The 23,924-nt window shown below is 39.4% G+C and overlaps 1 protein-coding gene across 7 annotated transcripts in view; it reads right to left on the bottom strand.

Annotated features, from left to right (window-relative positions):
• Positions 1-2,531: 2,531 nt before the first annotated feature.
• Positions 2,532-23,924, bottom strand: part of TRAF3 (TNF receptor associated factor 3) — a 70,014-nt gene continuing 48,621 nt past the window's right edge. For 4 of the 7 annotated variants that reach the window (XM_041396566.1, XM_041396583.1, XM_041396574.1 and 1 more), the window contains 5 exons: positions 22,959-23,033; positions 21,077-21,169; positions 16,520-16,660; positions 11,480-11,654; positions 2,532-10,292 (listed from right to left, as the gene is read on the bottom strand). In XM_041396566.1, the coding sequence (XP_041252500.1) occupies positions 9,721-10,292; positions 11,480-11,654; positions 16,520-16,660; positions 21,077-21,169; positions 22,959-23,033 (1,056 nt within the window). In that variant the 3' untranslated portion in view covers positions 2,532-9,720. The remainder of the gene's footprint in view (positions 10,293-11,479; positions 11,655-16,519; positions 16,661-21,076; positions 21,170-22,958; positions 23,034-23,924) is intronic. The other 3 variants (XM_041396609.1, XM_041396600.1, XM_041396617.1) reach the window with 3 other exon arrangements.

Raw genomic sequence — 23,924 nt, 5'->3', positions numbered from 1 at the left:
GAGCAACCAGGTTTGCTTCTCAGCCCTGAGCCCAGGCCAAGCTGCACATGGAACCAGCCCACTCCATTGCTGGGATTTCTTTTTATCCTCAGAAAACTAAGCATCTTTCACCAGCCATCACTACCTACCCTAGGGACACCTGCTAAAGGGGCCACAGCTGGGGAAAATCCAAGTAATCTCTGCAAAGCTTCTGCACTGGCACAAAGCAGCCATCGAGTGTGCACAGCAGTGTCTGCAGACAGCTCCCACCGCCACTCACACAGCCACGCTGCCAAAACACAGCTGCAACCAAACCAGCTGTGCCCAAACATTGCTTAACCCAAGGTGCAGCCTGCAGGGTGGAAGTCGGTTCCTGAGGTCTCTTCTGTGTTTGCCAGCTCAGCCAGTGGGAATTCCCTTCCCAGCTTGGGCCATTCCCCATTCTTGTGAGCATACAGAACACACCAGAGCATGTGCTGAGGTCCAGCGCTCACTGCCAAAAACCCTTGAAGGAACGAGAGACCTGAGTGGGCTCAGCTTCCCCAGGTGCCACGTTTATCAAGGGGGGTAGGGAAGATACTTGGGTTTTCACCTGTTTTGGCCAAACAAGCAACATTAATCGACAGGAACAGCCTCCAGGGCTCAATCCAGGCATGCAGGAAGGAACCACACAACTGACTCAGGGAATAACTGGCTTTGGGGAAGGTTGGGGGAAATCACCTATTTCACCACTTGTTTTGATCACTGAATATTTCCCCATTCTTTAGACAATTCCAGGACTTGGTCACATTGAAGCAAACAAGGAGCAGGATACATAGGACTGAACATTTTGAAAACCTCTGACTTCTTACCAGACAGCAAGCAAACCCAAGATTTGAAACTAGAAAACTTCCCAAAAACTTAAAAAAAACCCCCTGCAGTTCTTCCAAAAGATGGCCCTAGCAGCAGGTCCAGGCTCTGGCAGTGTTCCTGTCAGCCAGCACCCTCTGTAGCCCAGGAGCTCCTCACCCTGCTCTTCCTGGCTGTTTGGAGTTCCCAGAGCTGGCACTCTGCTCCTGTCATCCTAAGAACCAGATGGTCCACTGGGAGAAAGCACCCCATAAAGCTGACAGTCACCTTCTGGGACCTGGCATGAAAGAGAAGCTTTTTATAAAGCCTCACTGGAGCCAGGAAGGGCACCACGTGCCATTTCAGTTACGATTCTTTGGTGGGGGAGGAGGAGTAGGGAGGTGAGAATTAGTGTTTCCCTTCATATTTAAAGCAATTTGTTTCCTCTCTGTTCTCCTACTGCTCTGTAATGATGGAAGTGTCACATCTGAGCAGCAAGCTCCCCAAATTGGGAGGAGGAGACTCCTCTCCAGAGGACTCTGCTGGAAGGTAACCCACTTCATTAAGGCGAGGAAGCTCACCACCCCTTCACGCTCCACAGCTGAGATGTGAAGAGCTTCAGGCAGCGCAGCCTCAAGTGCCAACGCCGGGAGTGCGAGTGGAAAGGCTGCTGAGCAGGACAGCTGTCACATGGAGCATCCAGAGGGACACAGTGACTGCTCTCAGCAGCAAAGGGAACATCCCCCTCAGCACAACCTGCACGAGGTGAGGATGGCACTCCTTAGCCACCCTCCCCTTTCACCATGCCCACCTGCCTGCATTTGCCATTTCTCTGGCATCCCCACTTTGTCAGGAGAAGGCACTCGGCTGCCCAGCACTTTCAGAGAGCCTGTTCCAAACACCGGTGTGGGCTGGCCAGGTCGTTCTCACATTCCAGGCCAGCAACGCGATGGGGCTTTTGCCAAGACACTGCGGTCTTGTGTCTGAGCACAGGCAGGACATCCCTGCATTGCTAAACCCAGTACTGCCCCTGCAGCGACGGGAAGGAAGGGAACTGCAATTTCAGTAAGCGAGGGGTAGGAGGAACAATAGGGAAGAAACAACAGTGTGGTGCTCGGTAGAAGTTACATGCTTCATACAAAACCCCAGGGGATCAGGGTTTTCATCCCTAGGCTGAACCTGAAACGTGGTGGAAATATTATTGCTCCACACATTCCAGAAGTGTCTGGTGTTTTTACAGACTGCATCGCATTCTGTGACTTCGAGCACACACTTTGCATGTGGTTCTGAGCTGAGTAGTCACTAATGACACAAGAAAAAATAAGAAATCTACATCTTTAGACATTTAAGCTATGCTTCAGCTATCCTTTCCCACACCTCTTTGGGAAAGCAGTGTACCACAAATGCATAAAAAGCCATTCCTTTTATTTCTACTCTGTTTGCATAAGGGCTCTCAACTGTGATGTTAGTATGAACACCGTCACCTTGGTTTATTCCAGCAGAGTTAGCACATGGAAAACAGGACTCTGACAGAAGTTATGGGAAGTTACCTGTGCAGAGGATGAGAAATGCCACAGTAAAGCTCTGTTGGGTGTGTGAGCACAAAGCACAGAACAGCCGTGCACTGGGCTCATAGAGGAGCAAGGATGCACCCTGGCCATCTGTAAGTCAACAGCATGCATTCAAATTCAACACACCAGGTTTTTTTTTTAAAAATATGATTTCCTACTTATTTATTTTTCCTTTAATAACACAGTTTAGCATTTCAGAGTTCAGCATTCTACACTCTTACACACTGTCCTTGTTTATTAGCATTTAAACACAAAAAGACATAGCAAGACCTCCAAACACAAATAAATACAAAAACACAATATACAGTAAACTGAAATACAACATATAATAATGCTATTGGGAAATTAAGACATGTTGCTAATTCCTTTTTTATTATTATTTTAACAACATGGTTATTGCTGAGCAATAAATTATACATTTTAAAATTGTTTTTCCCCCCCTAAAAGAAAAGGACGAGAACCACTGGTTACCAGATCACTTGCACTGTATCCTTACAGCTATTGATAATTAAGACAGGCAGAATATACACAATCAAATGAGGCTGGCCTTCTTTGGTCTTTGTTTTTGATCATAAAACTGAACACAAGTGTACCGTTCACTGAAGAGTATGAGATTAAAGAAATGGATACACAAGTTTCAAACACATTAATTTGTACATTATTCTCAATCACTGATGTCTTTTCCATAGATAGTTCTCACAGAATTTCTTGGAAACAAATGTCAGCTTTAGTTTTCCCGATTTTTATGTTGTTCCATGCATCTTAAAGGTTATCCTACTTGTCTAAGAGAAATGGACCTACATTTAGCCCATCATCTCCTAATGGGGTATTTTTCACAGCTCTCTAGTCACCACTAATTCATTGGAGTTTTACACCTTGTAGAAAAAATCCTGAACTTCCCCATTTTTTTTTCTATAAAACTTAAAAAAAAAAAGTATTAACCAAACAACAGCGATAAGAAAAAAAAATTAGATGGATTACACGATGCATCAGCAACGATGGAAGCTTGTACCTTCCCATTCCACAAGTACAGATTACACAACTCTCTGCCAGTGATGCAGGTCATAGTTGGAAGATGTGTCCTTTCAGGTGCGAGCTATATTCAAATACAAAGCTCAGAACACTACGCAAGAAAATGACCTTTACGAATGGTAATGCTGGTTTATCTCAGTAACCCTTAGACAGAGTCAAATTTTATCACTACGCATCGCACTGCCAGCAATGGAGCGTGTGAACACCGGCATTTCTAAGAAGTTAAAAAGTCCTTGCAGAACTGGCAACCAAATTAAAAGCTTAGTTCCAAAGGACCAAAAACACAAACACCACATAGAGACAACAAACCCTTCCCTGAATGGGTAGGTTAGTAAGCCACAGAGTCGGGATCCAGATTTGAATTCCACATCAAGTCTGGGATGTTTTAATCCAGGGTTTTGGTTCAGGTGCTTCTCTGTGAAATTCAGAACTTATTTGAACCCTAAGGAACTAATCCTAACTTGGAGGGGAAAGAATGAAAAAACACAGCCTAGTATCTACACTGACATAATGAAATGGAAGACAGAAGCTGCAGTCTTGACCATGTATTAGAAGAGAAACAGGAATAGTCAGATCCCTTTTGTATTTTATAACTCTACTCTTCTAAATCTTAAGAGGATGTCCCTGAATCAGCACTCCAAAGTTTTCTACAACCTTCCTATCTGGTGCTTCTCTGCAAAGGCCCGGATTAAGAGGCAAGAAAGAACAATTAAGCCCTCCAGATTTTGGTTTACAGAAAAAGGGAGAAAGCCCCACAAGGAAGAAATGGTCAGTTACACTGACTGGTAGAACAAAGATGAATCCACTTCACTGTACAATGGTATTTGCCCTCCTTAGTTAAGAGGAGCATCAAACAAGACTGGTTTTGTTGGACAATTCTGAACAGACAGAGCAGGACACAGGTTTGCTGCTGTTACTGACACTGACATGCTGTGCTGGCCTTCACTCTGCACATCTGGGCCACCACGCGTGTACAACCCCAAATCACGACAGCTTGTATGTTTAATTCTAGCCCTTACTGTCCTGATGTGGGTCTTCAGGGTATGTCAACTTATTTTCCAGTTCCTTCAAGGGACAAATGTATTAAAAGAGTAAAACCTCGTGATTCAGAGGTAACGCTAGGGAACTGGAACCTCTCATTCACTCCTGGCTCCAGGAGACTCCTTTTGTGACTCTGGGCAAATCACATCTCATCCTTGATTTCCTTGTTCCAAAAAAGAGAAATAGCACTTGCTATACACTGTACACAGTATTAAAAACTCAGATTAAACTGCCAAACCAATCATTTTTATTGCAGTAGCTTTGACTTCTAGGTCAACCAGAATATCAAGATATTGACTGAACAGGACAGGAATTCCAGGGAAGAGGTCCAGATGCTTTTCATAATTCTTTTTTTCAAATTAGAGGAAATAATTTGCAATCAAAAAGTTGCCCATCGCTATAGTTGTTTAAAATACAGGAATCTCCAAATTATCAGAGCATGAGGAAGAACATGTGTCCTAAATTACAATTCAGTCTTCAGAAAAGCTAAACGAAGTGTTTGCTACATACAGGTCTTCAAACCTGAAAGACATGAATCAAAGTTTGCCCTAGCCAAGATCCTCCTTTAGCAGCAACAAGTTACATTTGCACCAATTGATCAAGTATAACTTGGAGGAAAGGGTTTTGTTTCATCACTTCTACATAAAGAAAAGACTTTGCATATTTATGTGCATGCATGTCTGTGTGTATATGTATGTACCTACACACATACAAGTAATTTACAGAGCAAAATCTAAGAGATTAGGTATGCAACCCAAGAATTTCCCCCCTCACCTATCTGTATATTTGCATAGTTAAATCATATCAAAGGCATCAATACTGCAGTCATATTTTTCACTCTTCTGCAGTGCAGGCAACTTTCCTTGTCACTCCCTACACGCTTCTCAGTCTTGGACCAAAGAGCACCAGTGTTTTAAAAACTGAACAAAACATCAACAGATACCCTGCACTGTTAGTGAAATGCCTATCCCAGGTGATGGAATACAAATACAAATAGGTGGTAGTTTTTAAACTGCAGCTCAGCAAGCCATAATTGTGGCAAGCTGAGGAAACAGAAGCGATACAACCACAGCCTAACATTCACGGGTTCAACACTTAAATCCCAGCTAACACAAATCTCTATTACCTTTGCATTTGAGAAACTCACCAGGCACAGAAACAGGCACATATCTTCATCTTTCCTTTTCCAAGTAGAAAACACCACAAGAAAAGGAAATAAGCTGCATTTCATTTTTTTTTCATGTTTTTAAAAAACTAGCATGTTTTTTTCCATCAAAAGTATGCCACCCACCATTCCCTTTTCCTATTGCACATTCTCTTTGTGAAGAACAACATTTACAGTACAAGGCTGAAATCAACATTGCATATTGTAAGTCAGCAGTTGAAGGTGTACCGTGTAGACAGTAACTGAAACAAGACCCCAATTAATTAGCTCAGAGAAGCAATGCAGACATGGTCATGCATCATAATTGCAGGTTGGTCTTCAAACACCCAAATAGTTTCATCCTGCTTAGGATTCAAGACTTTCTAGGTAACAGGTGCACTCACTCTGTCCTGAAGAGTGTACACAAAGGGCAACATCCAGATTGTCACACACTGGAATCTCCCTAGAGGAAGCTGGAAACGGAAGAGGTTTGTACATAACTTGGAGTGTCACCGTGAAGAAAGAACACCAGCAAGAGACTTCAGCTGTGTGCTGCTAAGAATTACTACTAAGTAGAGGGCAATGTGGTTCCACTGAACGAGTTCTGTTCAAAGTAATGCAAATACTCTGGGACCCCCTTGCAATAGTGGCAGCCCCCAGGAGCTTGCCAGGATTCAAGAGTATACGTGGGGGCAGGGTGTTGTCCCACAAATCACTTTAAACAGACAGTCCCTAGAAAACTTCGGATATCTCAGTCAGGAACAAAGAGAAAAAGAATAAAGGGCATTTCAGCGATGAGAGAAACAGTTAAATAACTTAAAAAGTGTTGAGTAAAGCACCAGGTATCTTTTCCTTTCAACTTAGAGAATATACAGTGGCCTTGTTTTCACAAAATGCTACATACTCCTTGCTGGAAAGCAGAGGAAACCGATTTCTATGTACACAGTAAGAACTCTACAGAGATGGCCTGTGAGTTCTGCGGAGAAAGGGGTGTTACAGTCAAGGCTTCAGGTATTCCACAGCAGGCGGTGTCTACATTTGTGTAGCAAGATCCTGGATTTCACAGTACGCAGGGTTGGCAAACTGGAAATTCTCTGGCAGCTTCATGTAGTTTTAAAAAATAAGTGCAGTAGGCCTCCATTTTATTAACTGTGATAAAAAGCACATATGCAAAAATATTTTTATATCGATAGCACATTACTGCATTATAAAAGCTGCCCAAGTGAAGCTGAAGATTCTGGCAGCTGGTGCTTTTGGCACTTGGGAGATGTGGAAAGCAGCATAGAGATCTGTGAAATACAACAGTGACTGATGTTTCTGCTACAGTGATCGGCATTTAGATAGTTAGCAGTGTTCATATTTAAACTTCTCTGTGAAGTTTCTGAGTCAATATCCCACCAAGACGAGATATTCAGATCTCTTAAAGCTACTAGTTTAGGCTGTGTGCAGACTCAGGAAGACTTCCCTATTGGTTTTCACATTCACATGTTTCAAAGTCCTCAATCACCAAGGCTGGAAATGCTTTTTTTCCTCCTCTTTTAAAGAGCTTGGATTTAGAAGCGCAATTCTGTCACAGAAGTTGGAAACTGTAGTCACAAATCTGCAGAATATGCCGGGCCCTGCTTATACTCAAAATCTCCTCCAAGTCCCAGATTGGAACAGGATATAAACTGTTTTGAGATGGCCAAACGTTTTCATTTAATTTTACAAGACATGCATTAGCAATGGGAGGAGAGTCCTTTGGACATTTCCACTTGGGAATCCTGTTTTCAGTAAAATTCTGTGATGCACAAACACAAAAGCTCAGCTGCCTACATTCACAATTATTAAAATGACACAAGTTGAGCGAACCTTCGCCCTAAAGCGTAAGTGATGGGTTTACTTATGCAGCCTGCATAAAACTGCAAGTGCCATACAATTATATCTAGAGATATAGATGCAGGTATATCTGTAGATATTTATGTCTTGTGCAGAACATCCTCCTTCTGTGCTAGAAATTAAATGCTAGCACGTGCCTCCATATTTGAGCTTGCACCTGTTGACAGCCACGTACCATAGAGGGAGTACAGTACCCGGACAATGGAAGGCAAGAAAAGGAAGACAAGTTGCTGCTGACAGTCAGGACAATCAGCAGCAGGCAGTATTCTAGCAGGTGCCTGGAAAACCCATGAAGACCACTTAGCATGCATTGTATATCCATAAATACTTCTTGCAGGCACTGTGTGTGAAGGCACAGCCAAAAAAGACAACGGCAAAGACAAGCTGAAATACAAAGGCATGAATTCAACTGCACCTTAGACAAAAATTGTGACTATGCCTCAAAAAAGCAGAAAACCGATACAGCCTGACACTAAAGGCTGAGATGCAATAGTTTTTTTCAAGCCCATGAAGGCTGAAAACACAGTGGTGCAAGCCTGCTCTGCTTAAGCAGGATTTTGAAGAGCACCACAGTCAGGCTGTGTCTCTGGACTTGCTTGTCACAGGCTATTAAATAGAAGCAGATGAACACAGCAGGTTGCAATCAGCATGTTTCAGGGTTAGCAAATGCTTTTCACTACAGCTGAGGCTGTTACAAGAAAGAAGCCCATGCATTCCCCATTAGGATGCTTGTCTGCTATGAGAAGCTGCCACGAGCATCCATATTCACAGCCCCAGAGTTCTCAGATGGATTAGTTTCAAGTGATGCCACCTTACAGCCACAGGCATTAGAGGAAAAATGTTGCCTGCCTTCACAGTGGCCATGGAGACTGTCTAGTCCAAGCTCCATAGGAGCACTGAGCATAACGTTTTGGCACCTCAACAGGATGGATTCCGCCATGGCCAAGTCATAGAAGCTGCAGAAGCCAAAGCAGTGGGCTTTGGCCTCTGTTTCATACATTGCAAGGTACCTAAGGGCTCTGAAGACAAGGTTAAACATTATGCCTGAAGTCCAATTAAACTACCATTTCAGATATCAGAATTAATCTGAATAAAAAGCTATGGTTTATAAGCAGCACAGCACATCTAAGGCACATGTATGCATGCAAGCCACCATCACTGTATTAAGACATTGCTGGTTTGTCTTGAAGCAATGGCTGCTAGTACAGAACAAACATAGAGGCTTTTTTCAGCACTAATCCTCCTCCCCAATACTGAAAATACTATATACTGCTGACAGCATAATGTGCAACATATATAGCTTGATTGGAAAGCATGGGGCAGAACTTTAAAAAATGTACAGGATTCCGTTTAGAACTCCAAAGTTCAACAAATGCCCTATTTTAGGGTGAAAACAATTATAAATCTGATAATGATGCACAGCATCCATGAGTGATTTTTCCTTAATTTTGAAATAGTGTCATTAACTACGACATATATTGTAGGTTTACATTTCTAAAGAGAAATAACAGAATTGAATAGTTTTTTTTTCCTATCACAAGTGATAACCAGTGTTTGATATCTTCTATTTTTTCTTCCAAGAAATATCAGTCTATCAACAGTTTTAAAATAAAATGTTTTCTGTAACAATAGAACTTTAAATAAAAATATGATTTTGATTCAGATACTTTTGAGAAGACATGGATACTTTTCCAAGATCTTCTGACAAAGTAATTATTAAAACAGAGACCAGATGAGGCCTTAAAAAGACAATATACTATATTTCAGACAAGATTGCACCTCAGTTTTTCAAAGAATATCATAATTGCAACATTACTTCATCTTCTTTTAACATGCTGACAATTTCCAGCTAGCCCACATGTGAAGGGTTTTTCTTGTATTCTAGCTTAAAAGAAACAAAAGTCAGTAATTGATTCAGCACATACTGTATATGTCTTTTCACCTCCAATTGACTAGATCATTAATAAGTTAAAAAAAATCCTCTCTGACCATAATCACTATCCTGACAAGGGATAAGTGATTCGTCAGAGCTCAAGTGTTGCTAGTTCTATTAAAAAATATACCATGGTATGATTTCTTAATGTGTTGCTACTTTCGCAATTGGACCCTATGCAGTTATGCCTTCAAACTCTTCCATCTGTTCCACAAGGTGGTTCTGTGAGCTTTAGGACCTCTGATTGAAGACAAACTGATACAAAACCCCCAAACGGAGTTGCCTTCTGTTTAATCCGCCTCCCCCAGTGTATGTCAGGGGTCTGGTAGATCCGACGTATCCACTATGACTTTAATAAAAATAGTATCATCTTTAATATACGTTCCATTCTCTAGAACAGTTTGAGCCACAAAGACAGGGCAGCCAGATGCAATGTTCATTTCTCCAGTTGGCTTCTTGAAACTGCTGCTGTTCGGATCTGGCTTGAAAGCATCTCCCAAGTGGCGTCGAGACGGTCCCTGATCCATGAGCATGAGAGTCACTTTCTGTTTGAAGGGCCAAGGAAGCAAAGCGTCGTATTCTCCACGCATGATGACAAAAAACAGAGACAAGTGCGTCCCCTTTCCCATGCCATCCCCGTTCAGGTAAACTCTGGCACACATCTTGTAGCCAAAGTATCCGGTATAAAAGGGTTGGCTGTACAGGGACAGAGTCTTCCCCATGACTGCTTCTTGCTTCCGACGTTTATAGTCTCGGATTTTCCAGATCAACACCCCGTTGTAACTCGCGGTTTCCAGGACCTGGAAGCGGAGGTCCATGTCAGCCAGCCGGATGTCGTGAACGCTCAGCATCTGGTCGTGCCTGCTCAGCTGGGTCTCCAGCAGGCCTGCCAGAAACAGAAAGGATAGGGGTGAGAAACCTGCTGCTTACTAAAGGCTGTAAAAACCAACCATCAGTGGTTATGAAAACACTTCACTCCCTTAGAACCAAAGTGCATTTGGCCACCGATGAAGCAATTTCTACAGGCTCTAATTTGCTGGCCGGTATCTAGGTTAGCTGGGATTTTTACAAATGTGGGTGTTAATTGTACATGCAGTAAAAGTCAAATATTCAAATAATCTGACAGATTTTTTCCTGGTCACTGAACAGTATAACTAGAGGCTTCCAGTTTTTGAAAGGAGACTTGGTAGCATTATCTGCAGATTGCTATTTAGCAGGTAAGACCTTGGAAGCAGTCACACATCTTATGTAATCCCTCTGAAATTCAGACGCATTCCTGATCACTCAAAACATTCTTTTTAGACACTATTTGTCTCAGAAGCACAGTGCTGTTACAATGTAAAGTTCTTCATTAAAAAACAAAAAATTCAAGCTTAGACCTGTATTATATGGTCATTTATGTAGTTTGGCGTGAGAGCTGTCTTCTGTGTCCCCTTTCCCTTTCATGTTACTCTTTTGTTTTGTTACTGGCAAAATTGGCCAACACACAATACTGAGAAGCAGATGAATTCATAAGGCAGGTTTATTGTACATAGATCTATTTAATTTTTCTTTGTCACAATCATTTAAATGCTTCCATGTGATCTACACTGTCCTGCTGAATTCCAGTCTTTATTCAGAAGCTAATAGCCTTATTCTTAAGCAGATCTCCATTTTCTTAGGATCAAATACACCTGTCTAATAGACTCAGGATGGGTGGTTTCAGGTGGATAACCATACTGATCCATTCACAGGGGAGAAGAGTAGTAAAAAATGTCAATATACCACGACTATATTTAAAGAAGCTGCTGAAAGCTATTAGCTACCAAAGATCAATTGAGAAACTGTTTATAATGAGCTAACAATGCAGTCAAGACAAGAGTCAATAAAACAAAAGAGAAGACAATAATCAGGCCTAAGAAAAAGCACGGAAGCAATGCCACACCATCAACACATGAAATACATTATCTCCTACTCAAAAATCAGAAGAATCAGCATTATTGATGTTTCCATATAAAAGTCACAATGGGAGTGCCACTCAAGGGACACCGTTTTCCTCTCAAGAGCACCTCAGCCCACTGTGCTCACACTCACTTGTATTCCGAGCTCCTTGCCCTGCAGTTTTATCAACACTTTCCAGCTCAGTCACTCTGTTCTGGAGGGATTCCACGCTGCTCTTCATGCTGTCAGCCTCCTCCCAGTTCTGTCGGAAGGGACGGATTTCTTTGTCCAGTTCTTTGAGTTTCTCTGCTTGACTGTCTATCACTCGCTTTATAAAATAATAGCACACGAGTTAAAATAACACAAGGACATTAATTTATGTAAATTAAGCAAAGATTATATGTTGGTAATAAGAATGAATTCCAATATAAACAATTTTTACTTTTGTCTACTATTTTAATAACACAAACATTGAAAATTTAAAGGAATAACCCAAGTATTTATGAAACACTTAAAATATTTAGTGCTGCATAGGTAGAGCACTATCAGAATAGCAATAGCCTTGTTTTAAAAAAGGGACTTGTTAGTGTGTACCTCTTTTCTAAGGTGGTTTGATTTTTGAAATTTTTTTAAACCTTCAATGTAAGAACAATTTTCTGAATGTCTCTGTATTGGTATTATGGGCTGATACCTGTTGGGTTTCATGTGCCAGCACTTAAGCAACAAAATACGGGCACAGCTTCCCGTGGTGTGGATCAAATGGCTGCCCATGTGCACAGGTTTATATTGGTTTACAGCAAAACAACTTATGCCTCCAGGAAAACATCATTATTCTTGCACACATGGAATACGAGTACACACATGTGCAAGCTCCCAGCTCACATAAATCAGTCATCAAAGCCTAAGTTATTATGTGCCCACAACCATATCAGAAGCCCTCAAGAATGTAAATGACCACGTCTGTCCCCTTAAGTACCTTTAAAATTCCCACTCTTACTTCCTAAACTGAACAACCCATGCATTTTGAAGGTATTTTCTGTTGAGTCTTTTTAAGAAAACAAAAAATAGCCCAGCTGGTTTTGGAAAGGCATGAAATATAACACTCAAGAAAGAAATAGACAAAAAGGCCAGTATTCTCTTAAAGAGGGACATTGCAAGCACCTTAGTATTTTAAAATATAAAGAACATATTTCCCAGTCTACCTCAAATCCGATGCAAGAAATACACAGCACTTCACATTATCACAGCTAATTTGGACTAGCAGGAATTTTAGCCAGAACCCTATAATCAGTTGTGAAGTTCAAATGATAACAAAAATATCTGAGAGAAGAAACTACTTTTGCTACCACCTGCAGTTAAATTCCAAAACTAACTTTATAGCTTTATAGTTTATCATCATGTAGAGGCAACAAACATAAAAATTATTTTTCATTTCTTCACAAAAATAAAGTGGCAGTTGAGTACAAAACAAGAAAATAAATTTCTTTTGCATTTGCCTTCTGGTTGGCCATGTGGGATTCAGTGTTCCCCACTGATGGGGAAAACCCTTCTGCCCTTTGAGCCATTTGCTTTTAATCATCTGGTTTCAGTTATACTGAAAGTCTGTAACCATTAATTGAAGGTTGACAATTTGATGAGCCAGCTAGCAACATCAAGTTCTAGGAGTCTTATTTTTTGGCTCAAAACAACTGAGCAACCTAACATATTTCAGGATTAACTATTTATTTCTATGTTCATGTTTTAAGACAAGTTATGTAACTCTCACTTCCAGAATTAGGGCTTTGTGAAGGAAAGCTGTGCACTGAATCATAAATGCCAGGGGTATGGGCCCAGTAAATATATGAAGCAGCTTGCCTGGACTTACGAAACAACACCTACCAACACAGTCACACACTCCCACCTGGGCTGATGGCCATCAGACAGTAGAGCAGGGAAGGGCTGTTAGCCCTATAAATAAGGAAACATACCACAGCATGGCCTGACTGCATTTTGGGAGAGCAGAACCAAAGGATTTGGCCACTAGTTCACAGTTAACATGCAAAAGTAACTCAAAATACGGCCAAGTCTGATATTTTTCCTTTACTCATACCACACATGAACTTTCCAAGGCAAGAACAGTAACGTGGCTGGGGTTTGCACAGCGCTCACAGCATGCACCCTCTTTGGACTAACACAGCATCAAACAAAATAAATGATCACATTTCTATATGAAAGGGGAAGTGCTAAACATGCAGAACAATTGTAAGCTATTCTTCTTGGGAGAAGTTTACCCAAAGCTGTTACTAGGGACCCACTTCTCTCCATCAACCTGTGCAACATTCTACCTTTGTACATGTATGACCAATTCTGTTTCACACTGGCAAATGTGTAGCATTTTTATCTACTGTACCTTGATATGAGAATTCAAGAGATATAAAATAATCAGAAATAAGACTTCTATTTAATTTTTAAAAAGCAGTGGGATCTCTATCTTTTTACCCTACAGGGAGTCAACCTCCCTCCTGCTGGGAGGTACTGATGTACTAAATCTGAATTAAATGCAACAGTGGAGATTTTCACTCTAATTATTCCATTAGAAAGCACACAGATGTCTCACACTGTACTCATAAATTTTCAAGTAGATATCAATTTTCTGCATGCACTTTTCATTCTAGCAACTGACCTCTCTGGATCATTAATTCTGAGTTATGTGCTTGGCAAACCATTGTGAGCTCCTTTTGATGTTGATTTTCATAGAGGGTTTAGTATTTCTATCAACTTCCAGAATTTTAGCTATACTTACTAAAAGAATTTCAGAAAATGTCAGGAGGAACTGAAGAGCTGTAATGACCTTTCCACTGCAACTGATAGGGCGAAACTGAAAAGCTAAAGAACAGACTAGAAAAGGTACTGCTTGACTTGGAAAAGAAATCACGTGTCCTTCTCCTCTGAAGGAAGGTATTACTCATCAAATCATTTTATGTTCATGAGGCCACTGTTTCTTTTGTCCCTCAGTACCTCAGGTCTCCACCCTGCTTACAATGGGCTTACTCACATGCTTCCATTTCCATATGAAAGACTGGATACTGCATGTGAAAGTTCCTCTCCATACGACAGCGGCCAAAAAAAGTATCACACACCCTTGGTAAAAACACTTTCCCTAGAGACCAATATATAGAAAACTCATCTGAAAACAAGACATCTGTAGGCTGAGGCTCCTGCCAGTGCCCAGACTCCCTTGATGCATTTACACTGATTGTGTCAGATGCCTCACAGTGCAGATGACGCTCAGTGATGCTGCTGCCATTCCCCAGCCAAAAAGGTCACCTGACAGCCAATACTGGAACTGTACTAGACATCAGGAGCATTGGTAAGTCTTGGGGGACTAAGCAAATACCCCTTGCTCAGACCTGAACTGGTTAGTGCAGTATCTGTGGCTCCCAGGTAACCACAGCTGCTTCACACAACCCAGGGAAAGAATGGCTCACAAAAGGTAACTAATTCCTTCTACTCCTCGTGGGCAACAGAAAGAGGCTGATCATGTTGTCCAGGAAAAAACAAGTTGAGGCATGTTTCCAGGATACCCTTAACAATCAGACTGAACCAGGAAATTCTGCTAAGTGGAAGGAAACAGGTTGAAATAGCATTGAAATACAGTTTGGCTTAAAATAACTAAATTGAAATAACTGGCAAGAGGAAGTAAAGAGCAGGAGGGAAAAAAATAAAAAGAAAAAAAAGAAAAAAGAGCAAAACATTTTCTCCAGTACTTATTACCACCACAAAGCCACTTGTTGGAATTTGCTGCTTTGTAGTGGTTTGGGGTTTTCTTTTTTCCTAAACCAATCACACGAAAATTGATTTTGCTAACACTTACAGCTCGAGGAAAAAGATATTGCAATCTGTCATTTAAGACAATAATGAAAAACTCTGCTCTATGTTTTTTCCATTTCCACTCTCACTGCTGGCCATTGAGACAGCATGTGTAAGAACTCCAGGCTTACAAATTAACTTACCTCCTGGTAGATTCAATCAGCAATATCAGTACATACAAGGATTAGCTCCCCAGTGTCAGAATGCAATATTGCAGGCAGGCAGCCATATCCCAGACTATCATCAGACAAGTAACAATGACTAAGAAAGGCTGAGCTGGTTACTAAGTGGGCAGGTCATGGAAAGAAATTAGAGCTATAAGGAAAAATGTTGCAGTTGCCAAACTTGAAGGTTTCCTTATAAACCATCATCAAGGGTCTCCAGGCTCCGAGCCCCTGAATGTGCCACCCTTTGAATTTTAGCCACACACCAGTTTGGATACCTTTATCTTTCTTGAGTTATCAACATTTGCAGTTTATAAGTGAAGTGAATAGTAAGTGAAAAAGATAATTTTATTTACATTCCTTTAAGGTGGATGCTACAACAAGCATCTGATATTCTAGCAGCAGTCATACTACATTAATGTGTACATGATACCTCCACAATTTCTTGCTAAATATCTCCTGAGGTTTCCTTTATTGTGGTTAGTGTCATGCAAGCTAATACAAATTCCCAGCACCCACATTCCAAGTCAGCTGTGAATACAGAGCAAGGGATTTCAGCTTGGGCTAGCCACCATGCTAGGGCATCCTGAGGATTTCTAGTTTCATGCTTGCTTGTGGCACATTCAAAACACAGAACATGAAACTCAGACCTATCAGCAAAGGAATAACTAGATAAATTTTCCTCAGAAGAACGGAAATCTGGATTTTTAAAAAGTGTATTCAAATGCATTAAGCTATGTTTGAATTAAATCCACACCAGACTGATCTCACTCATGATTCGTATTTTTTTTTTTAATACCAGCAAATAGAAAAGGAAGCTATGTAATACTCGACAATTTTAAGGTGCTAATCTTGTCCTTCAGTGGGACTTCCTTCAGCAGTTTTTTTAAGTAAAAAAAGATTATTCTTCCTATAAGATTGCTATTTTGTTTTCAGTCTTTTCCCTTTTTAAACTTTTTTTTGTTTGTTTTAACATAGGCTAGGCAGTTGCAGTGTTTAAGTGAAGTATCTCACTCCGTTAAACACAACAGACCACAAAAAAATTATCAGAATGGCTCTCTAATAATGTAAAATTTCTCCCCCCCACCCCTTTTTAGACTACCTCACTTCACAAGTGTAAAGGCACAGAACAGAGGCTACTACCATTTCTGTTTTAATGGGGAGAGTCCATATTTCTTACCTGTAAATGAAGTATTTTAGATTCATTATTCCGCAGCATTTCCTTCTGTCTTTCAATTTCTATTTCAAAGCTACAAATCTGATTATGTAAAGTTTGTATACTCTTGTTCTTTTCCAAACTTTCATTCTGGAGCAAGGCCACCTGGAAAAAATTCTACAATTACTCCTGCCAAAGTTTATTAAAATATCTATGTTAGTTTAAAACTATCTTAAACACACAAAAGGGATAAGATCCTAATAAAATATCTCTCCATGTACTGTAAATAAATAAATAAAACCCAATCTTCTGATAGCTAATTTTGTACTTCCACTGTATGGTATTGGTACAACTTTGGAATAAGAAAGTGCAGCTGGGACACAAAACCAGCAAAGAATTTGTGTCTAAATGTAACATTTTCTTTATTCACTTGTTGTTTAATGGCTTGGTTTCCTGGTTTCCACCAACTGACTTGGGAGTTGCTTGGAGTTTGGAAGAAACAACCTAATTCACTCTGAATTGGTGTTAAGAACTTGAGCCCTGCACAGAAGTGACACCAGAGACAAGCTGAGCTGGTTGGATCAGGGAACACTAATCTTCTTCACCTACTCCAGTCTGTCCTGATCTATAGCAAATTTAAGGAAAAACATCTGCATGGGACTGACTTAAAAGAATGTGATGGCGATGAAAACTCTTGAAATGAATGAATACAGAAAGGATCCATGCATTTGAAGGACAATCCAATGGTGTCTACTAGTAGAAAAGACCAAAGAACTACAGGCTGTGAATTACATTCTCTCTCTGTACTGACATTTTAAGAATTTATTCATTAGTGACTCATTCTGTTTTTAAAACATGAGGCTTGTTAAAAGAATATCGTATTATATATCTCCTTGGGGATGAAAGTAATACAGTAAATATTTTCTGTCACATTGCTTAGTGCTTCTTCATTAATGTGGTTTGGAGAAGGGGGCTGCTTGGTCGTGGTGCATTGCTTTTTTGAGAAATGTAGTTTTCCCCCAGGCAAGATCATTCAGCAGCAAAAATGTAGAAAACAAACACTTGGCACAAGATGATGTTTGGACATGCCCTAACTATTGCACAGATAGATCTTCAAACGGATATGACACAGCACCACTTCAGACCCAAAAAAATCTTGATAAATGTTTCACATCATGACCAATTACTCGGAAGTTTCATGTTCTCAAAAACATCTACTCCTGGCCTCTATTACAGGTGCTAGTTTGAGGTTAAGCCATCTTCACCTCTGATGTGGGTGCCACTGCAGAATTCCATCCCCCTAACTGCCCTCTAATCAGACACCAACACCAAATCCCTTATGTGTCACTGCATTCCTAGCAGAACCCAGCCTGTGTGAAAAGGTAATTCATCTCAAATCTCTAAACCAGCCTAAACTAGACAAAGGACTGTCAAAGTCCACAGGCATTCAGCAAGTTCTTTAGATGCGGCCCAAAAATACAGAGATACCATAATATATATGTGGGTATCTACTTTTCAATATAGTATAGCACAGTGTGTGCATATACACACATTCTGCACTTTATACATGGAAAAACTGGGAAAAGAAACTCAACAGAAATGAGACAAAGCTAAGTTTGTCAGTGCAGAGAGAGAAGCAATACCAAGGCTGAAGGAATGCATGTCCAGGTACAAGAAAAAATTTTCAAGAACAACCTTAAATTTAAGCCAGTACCTCTGCCTTCCAGATATTTAAGATCTGCTGGGTGGACAGTTTTTTTGCATCCTTCATTTCCTTAGTGAATCAGAGTTCTTTAGTTAAGTGTGATCTTTACATTTCCCTTTTCTCACTGTTTCCTCCCCAGGCCTCCCAATCACAAGGCAGTTATGCTCTGGGTCACTAAGCATTGCATTTCCATTTTTGTACAAGTTATAAAACGTGGGCCTATCTGGTACTGAGATTTTCCACGCAGCTTTACAGAATACAAGAAAAGTAGAATTATGTCCTGTGGTCCTTAATCATACAGAACTGTCTTTGGTAAGTCAGCAATTGTAGTATAGCTGCGATTTGTGAATTAAAAAAAAAAAATTAACGCTAAATAGTTTCCCAACTATCGTTTCAGCATAAGTCTTTGGAACTTCAGTTTAAAAAAGGGTTTAAAAGGGAAACACAGCATCAAATTAGAAACTGCATCCTTTACTTAGTTGGATATTTGAAATATTCCTAGGAAAAAGCATGCTCTTATTCAGCAATTTTGCAAATTAAGCTGTTGAGTATTGTTGTTTACTGAAGAAGAATGGAAAAAACCGTATGCCACAAGAAACTGTAGTCAAACAGGTTCCATATTTAAGTCTCATAGTAAAAAAGAAAAAAACAGTTTATATGACTTTTCTGTAAGAATGTAATGAAGCCACAAAATTACGTTCAACTGATTATTTCCAACATTAAAAAACTGTGGGAGTTCAGTCTGCAATTCTACACCATCACAGGGGAAAAAAGCACTGAATTTTAATTCCTTCCACAAAGTTTTGATTCAAGATTTTACATCTGACCTTCTCTTACTATCTACCAGCAGCACCATTCAATACCAAACTCCTAACTTAGCACAGGCTTTGCAGCTCTGAAGACTTCCAGTCTGCCTACTCCACATGCACTGTTAAAGCGTGGTGAGTGAGAGAAGAGAACTTCTCCTTTCCCCTCCAGACGTACCACAGAGAGAACCCCAAATGAAATCTTGACCCTATACAAATTAAGAAGACTTCCACTGGCTTCAGCAGGGCTCAGATTTCAGAGATACCCATCAGCCAAGTTGACTTTCCACCGTTCTTCAGTACACTGATTAATTTTTTCCTCAAAGAAGAGCACAGCAGTGAAGTTACAAATCATTTTGTTACCCTTCCCTAGAATAAAGTCACTGACATATGACATGTGGTTAGCTATTCTGGTAACTTGGCACTGGCTTGGGATTTCCAGTGATTCAACTCTTTATTATGAATAGGAAGAAGTCTATAAAGCAGGAAGTAAAAAGAACAAAAATGGACATATGATGATAAGCAGTTATGTCCTAAATGAAAGTTGAAACAAAAGTCGAGCATAAAACAGTAGTGAAGTGTATAATCTCTAAGGTCTGTAAGAGACAAACATAGAACCACTGGGCATTTTTTAAATGACAAAGCACCTCTCAGGACACTGAGAAAAGGCAGAACATGATCTATTCTGCAAGTCACAGGGAATGTGGGTTTTTTCCTATGATGTGAAATAAATTGTGCAGTTTTCATCAGACTAATGAAAAACGAACTAAGGATATGAATCTGTATATCTCACAACTGAAAGATGTAAAGTTCCTACACTGACAAAGTTTCAGATGCAAAAGCAAATTTGAGTAATGTTATGGATTAAGACCTACCTACACATGTAGAAAAATTCTATCTAAAAAAATTTGTATTAGAACTCTGCCAGGTTCAATGGCTTCCTTAACAGGCTTCAAGTTCAAAACCAAGCAGTTCAGGAACAACCACGGGGGCAAAAAACATATTACACTGTTCCAGTTAATGTCTGCTTTAAAACTACAATTCCTGCAGCTGCATGACCTTGCTGGAGACCCAGGCAGAAGAGATCTCTGTAGGCCAAGAAGGGAATGTTCTTTCCAGACAGAGTTTGCTTGTGAACTGCTCTGAGATGACAGAAATCATATCCTAAGTGCCACTGAGCTTACACTGGAATTGCTACTTGTGAATTCATTTGAGAAAAGTCTGAAGGGGGCTTCTCACTCTTGTGCCTGCATTTGTAGAATACTTTGGTATTTCTGGGATCTTTTTTCCCCTAGAAATACAGAAACATCGGTTTGATGTCTATGTAAGACTTTTTCAAAAGTATTTAAGAAAACAGTAATTCTGTTCTAAAGTTTTGCATTTTTTAAATCAAAGGCTTGAATTTTATTCAAAGAACATGTGGTTAGGTCATTCAAGCTTATTAACAAGATCACAGCTGATACAACTCCCAGCATCTCCCAAATCCCAAACAATTTAAAACCTGGAGTCCCAAGGAAACACTGCAACATGAACTTCATGCTGGTCTAGCACTAAAGCAGACATCATCATGCCCATGAGTTACAATATATTTAATTTAATTAATCTGTGCAGGTCTTTAAGTTTGGAGAGCAAGAACAAAAATAAATAATATAAATAACCAGTTTATTACACACTTCTGAAGTTATGTCAGGAAAAATTATGAGGTAGCAAAGATACAGCTCATCGTGCTGTCATGGCTTTCTGAACTCTCTGTTCTGTAATAAGGCAGCTCAGAGAGGAAATATAATACTGGACTGTTTATTTATCTGAATAAAGTGTTTTAATGAAGGATATGTTTAATGTTATCAATGAGGAAAATTGTCCATGGAGTTGCGAAGCCAAGTTTCTCACAGCATTTTATTATATAACAAAGGTACAAAGGTATGCTAAATGGCTTGATAGCTTTTGAAGCCTATTAGTGCTTTAGCTGTAATGCTGAACAGCTGTAAAACAGGAAAAAAAGCGCTTCTTCCAGTACTTTTGTATGATTTAAAGAAGTCAATGAAAATTAGAAGTGAGTAGAAGATATACCTTATTTTCTAGAGCATTGCTCCACTCTTTCAATAAGTTAACATGCTGCACTGCTGAGCTGGCTTCATGTGCTTTAATTTGTTGGTTTGTTCCCTGTGACAACAAAGAATTTATACATTTTAGCCAATTCCACTTCTTTTAAACCTACAAAGAAAGAGTATATAAAGACATCGAACCAACACTACATATTTTGGTTCACAGGTGCTTGTTGCAGAACTGTAGAGAGGAGGGAAATCTACTTGGGAATTTGCAAAAATCAGGAATACATTTAATATAGCAAGTGTTTTATACAACTGCTATGGATCTCCATCCAGTGAGCTTGATAACTCAGAAACAATAAAGATAACAAGATTTACAAAATGAGTCTTATTTTAGAGTCTTTTGTGTAGCTTAGAACTAAACAAAGCACAATAAAATCCTTGAGTCATATAAAATCTGAAACTTCCAATTCCACTAACTGTAATTTAAAACTTCCATTCTATTTCATTAACAGCTTCATAAGCATTACACTTTCCTTCAGCTGAATATTAAAGACAAATATTTAAGATAAATTTATAACTGGAAACTGCCAGCTTTACAAACTACACTGAGAATTATTACAATGCCTATTTTGTCACGTTTAAGATGTTACCATGATTGTTCCATGATATTCAGATATGCTGCCTCTGCACAACCTATAAGTGCTGTTACAAATAATCACTATATAGTTTACAGAACACACATAGATTATATACAGAGTACATAAGATGCAGACCACATTACTTACTTCATTTGTATTGTGTTGCTTACACCTACTTCAGTAAGTGCTTTGCAATGCAGAGAATATTAGCTTTGATGGTAGATAGTGCTGCAAAGCAACTGAAAGGGTTTCAATGATCCTCAAGGTATGTACTCTATATAAAGTACTAAAAATATATATGTGGATATATGTACATATATGCACACATATACATACATAAAATGAATGGCAATACGTACAACATAACAGTGGGCAGGGTTACAGCATTGATCAGTTCTACCACTAAGAGCATTACTGTTAACACTTAAAAAGATGAATGCTCATTATCTAACAGCCTGGAAATACCTGCAGGACATCATCTATAGAGACATGTTGCTCCTCAGTGAGTCCTTGTCTTTTTAAATAGCCATGGGCTAACAAATGAATCATTCTATCAGATAAACGCCATTTTTTCCTGTCAGCGGTTTCTGAAATGTCGTGACTAATATTTTCATTACATAAGCATCCAAATTCCCCAGGATTTATGGTAAGGGAAGCAGAATATTGGAAGAAACTGGAATGATACTACTGAAACTAAACTCTCAGGTTTGACTTTATTTTTTTAATATTGCAGGGATTGCCAGTATTAAAACCTAAAACTTTTTTAAAAAAATAAATTTCATGCTTTGATTATACACCTGTGTGCACACAGACATATTAATGCACATAAAGATACATGTTTAAGTGTGCTAACCTACACGTAGCCTCAATTAAAAATATTAAGACACACAAATGAGAGAAAATATAAACATACTTAGTTCAAGAAAATGCTTTCATAGAAACAACTGAAGTTACTAGTCTATTCTCTGAAGAACTAAAGAGTCTTTCCTCTTATCCTAAGTTAACAAGTTCTTCAAATGGTTCACATTCCTATTTCAACAAGAGACACCTAATACCTGAACTCACAAACCACTACAGGAATGTGTGGGCTTTTCATGTCGTTTATTTTTAAAATGCAAAATCAAACATCTCCTGTATAATCACTTGGTGCAACTGGATGATTTTCTTAACGGAAACTAGAGAAGTCCAGAACTTTCATGTCAAAGAATTAAGTTCTATTTGCAGACTTTCATCAATTGGGAAGTATAATTGTTATATACTGACCTGAAAAGTGCAGCCATAACGCTTAAAACTACAGGTACTTGGGGCATTAATACATTCTGACAAATGTGCATTCAACTGCAATAGGAAAAAAATGTGAGTTTTGGCAAAAAGACTTTTGCATGATAACATAAAGGGCAGAGGTTATCAGGTTTGTATTGTGTGCCATTTGCAGAACATACAACACACATGTGTATATTTTCTCCAGTCTGATCTCAAGTGCTAATTCTGTATATACACATATGTAAACCACACGCACATGCCAATACAGTATACAGTGTGATACATTTAATATACAGTGAAACTTCTACCAAAGACTATTTCAATGGGCAACCCAATTTAAAAAAACTCAAAACACACAGAAAGAACATACTCTATAATTATTTGATTTCATTTGACTTTTGTGAATGGCTAATCTTTTCTCAAAAAGTGATTTTTTTTCTTTTTTTTTACTGGTGCTCTGAGCAAGTCTTAAGATCAGTTTCACTGTAGTAAAGTACATTTTTTTCTAATCCTAATTTCACGAGGAACCAACTTTTCAAAACATAACATGCAATTCTCCGTGCCTAAATTTAACAGTAAAATTACACAAAAAAGACTAAACAAGTACTGCATGAAACAGACAAAGAGTTTTAGAATATGTACAGTTAAGTAATTTAAAAAAAATGCAGTACATGGGATTAAAACTGATTAGTAAAATGCCTGCATTTTTCACAGATTGAGATTTAGTCCAATATCTTGGATTATTACGAGCACAGACCACTTTTCATTTAAAAGTCAACCAATTCACAGAAGCATATACATATATGGACAGCAGCAGCACAGATGGCAGCAGCTGGATGCAAACTGCCTAAAAGTTGGAGCAGAGAGGCATTTTTGGAAAGGACAGCCTAACAAACACTCTCCTTTCAAAAACAGAGTCTGCAGTTTGTATTTCCCACAAAGCAAACAGGAGCCAGAGCCTGGCTC

This window comes from Onychostruthus taczanowskii, unplaced genomic scaffold (genome assembly GCF_017590055.1).
Source record: "Onychostruthus taczanowskii isolate IOZ18803 unplaced genomic scaffold, ASM1759005v1 scaffold1, whole genome shotgun sequence".
Lineage (NCBI taxonomy): Eukaryota > Metazoa > Chordata > Aves > Passeriformes > Passeridae > Onychostruthus > Onychostruthus taczanowskii.
Note: the sequence above shows the minus strand (reverse complement) of the source record. Positions and strands in the feature narration are given on the sequence as shown.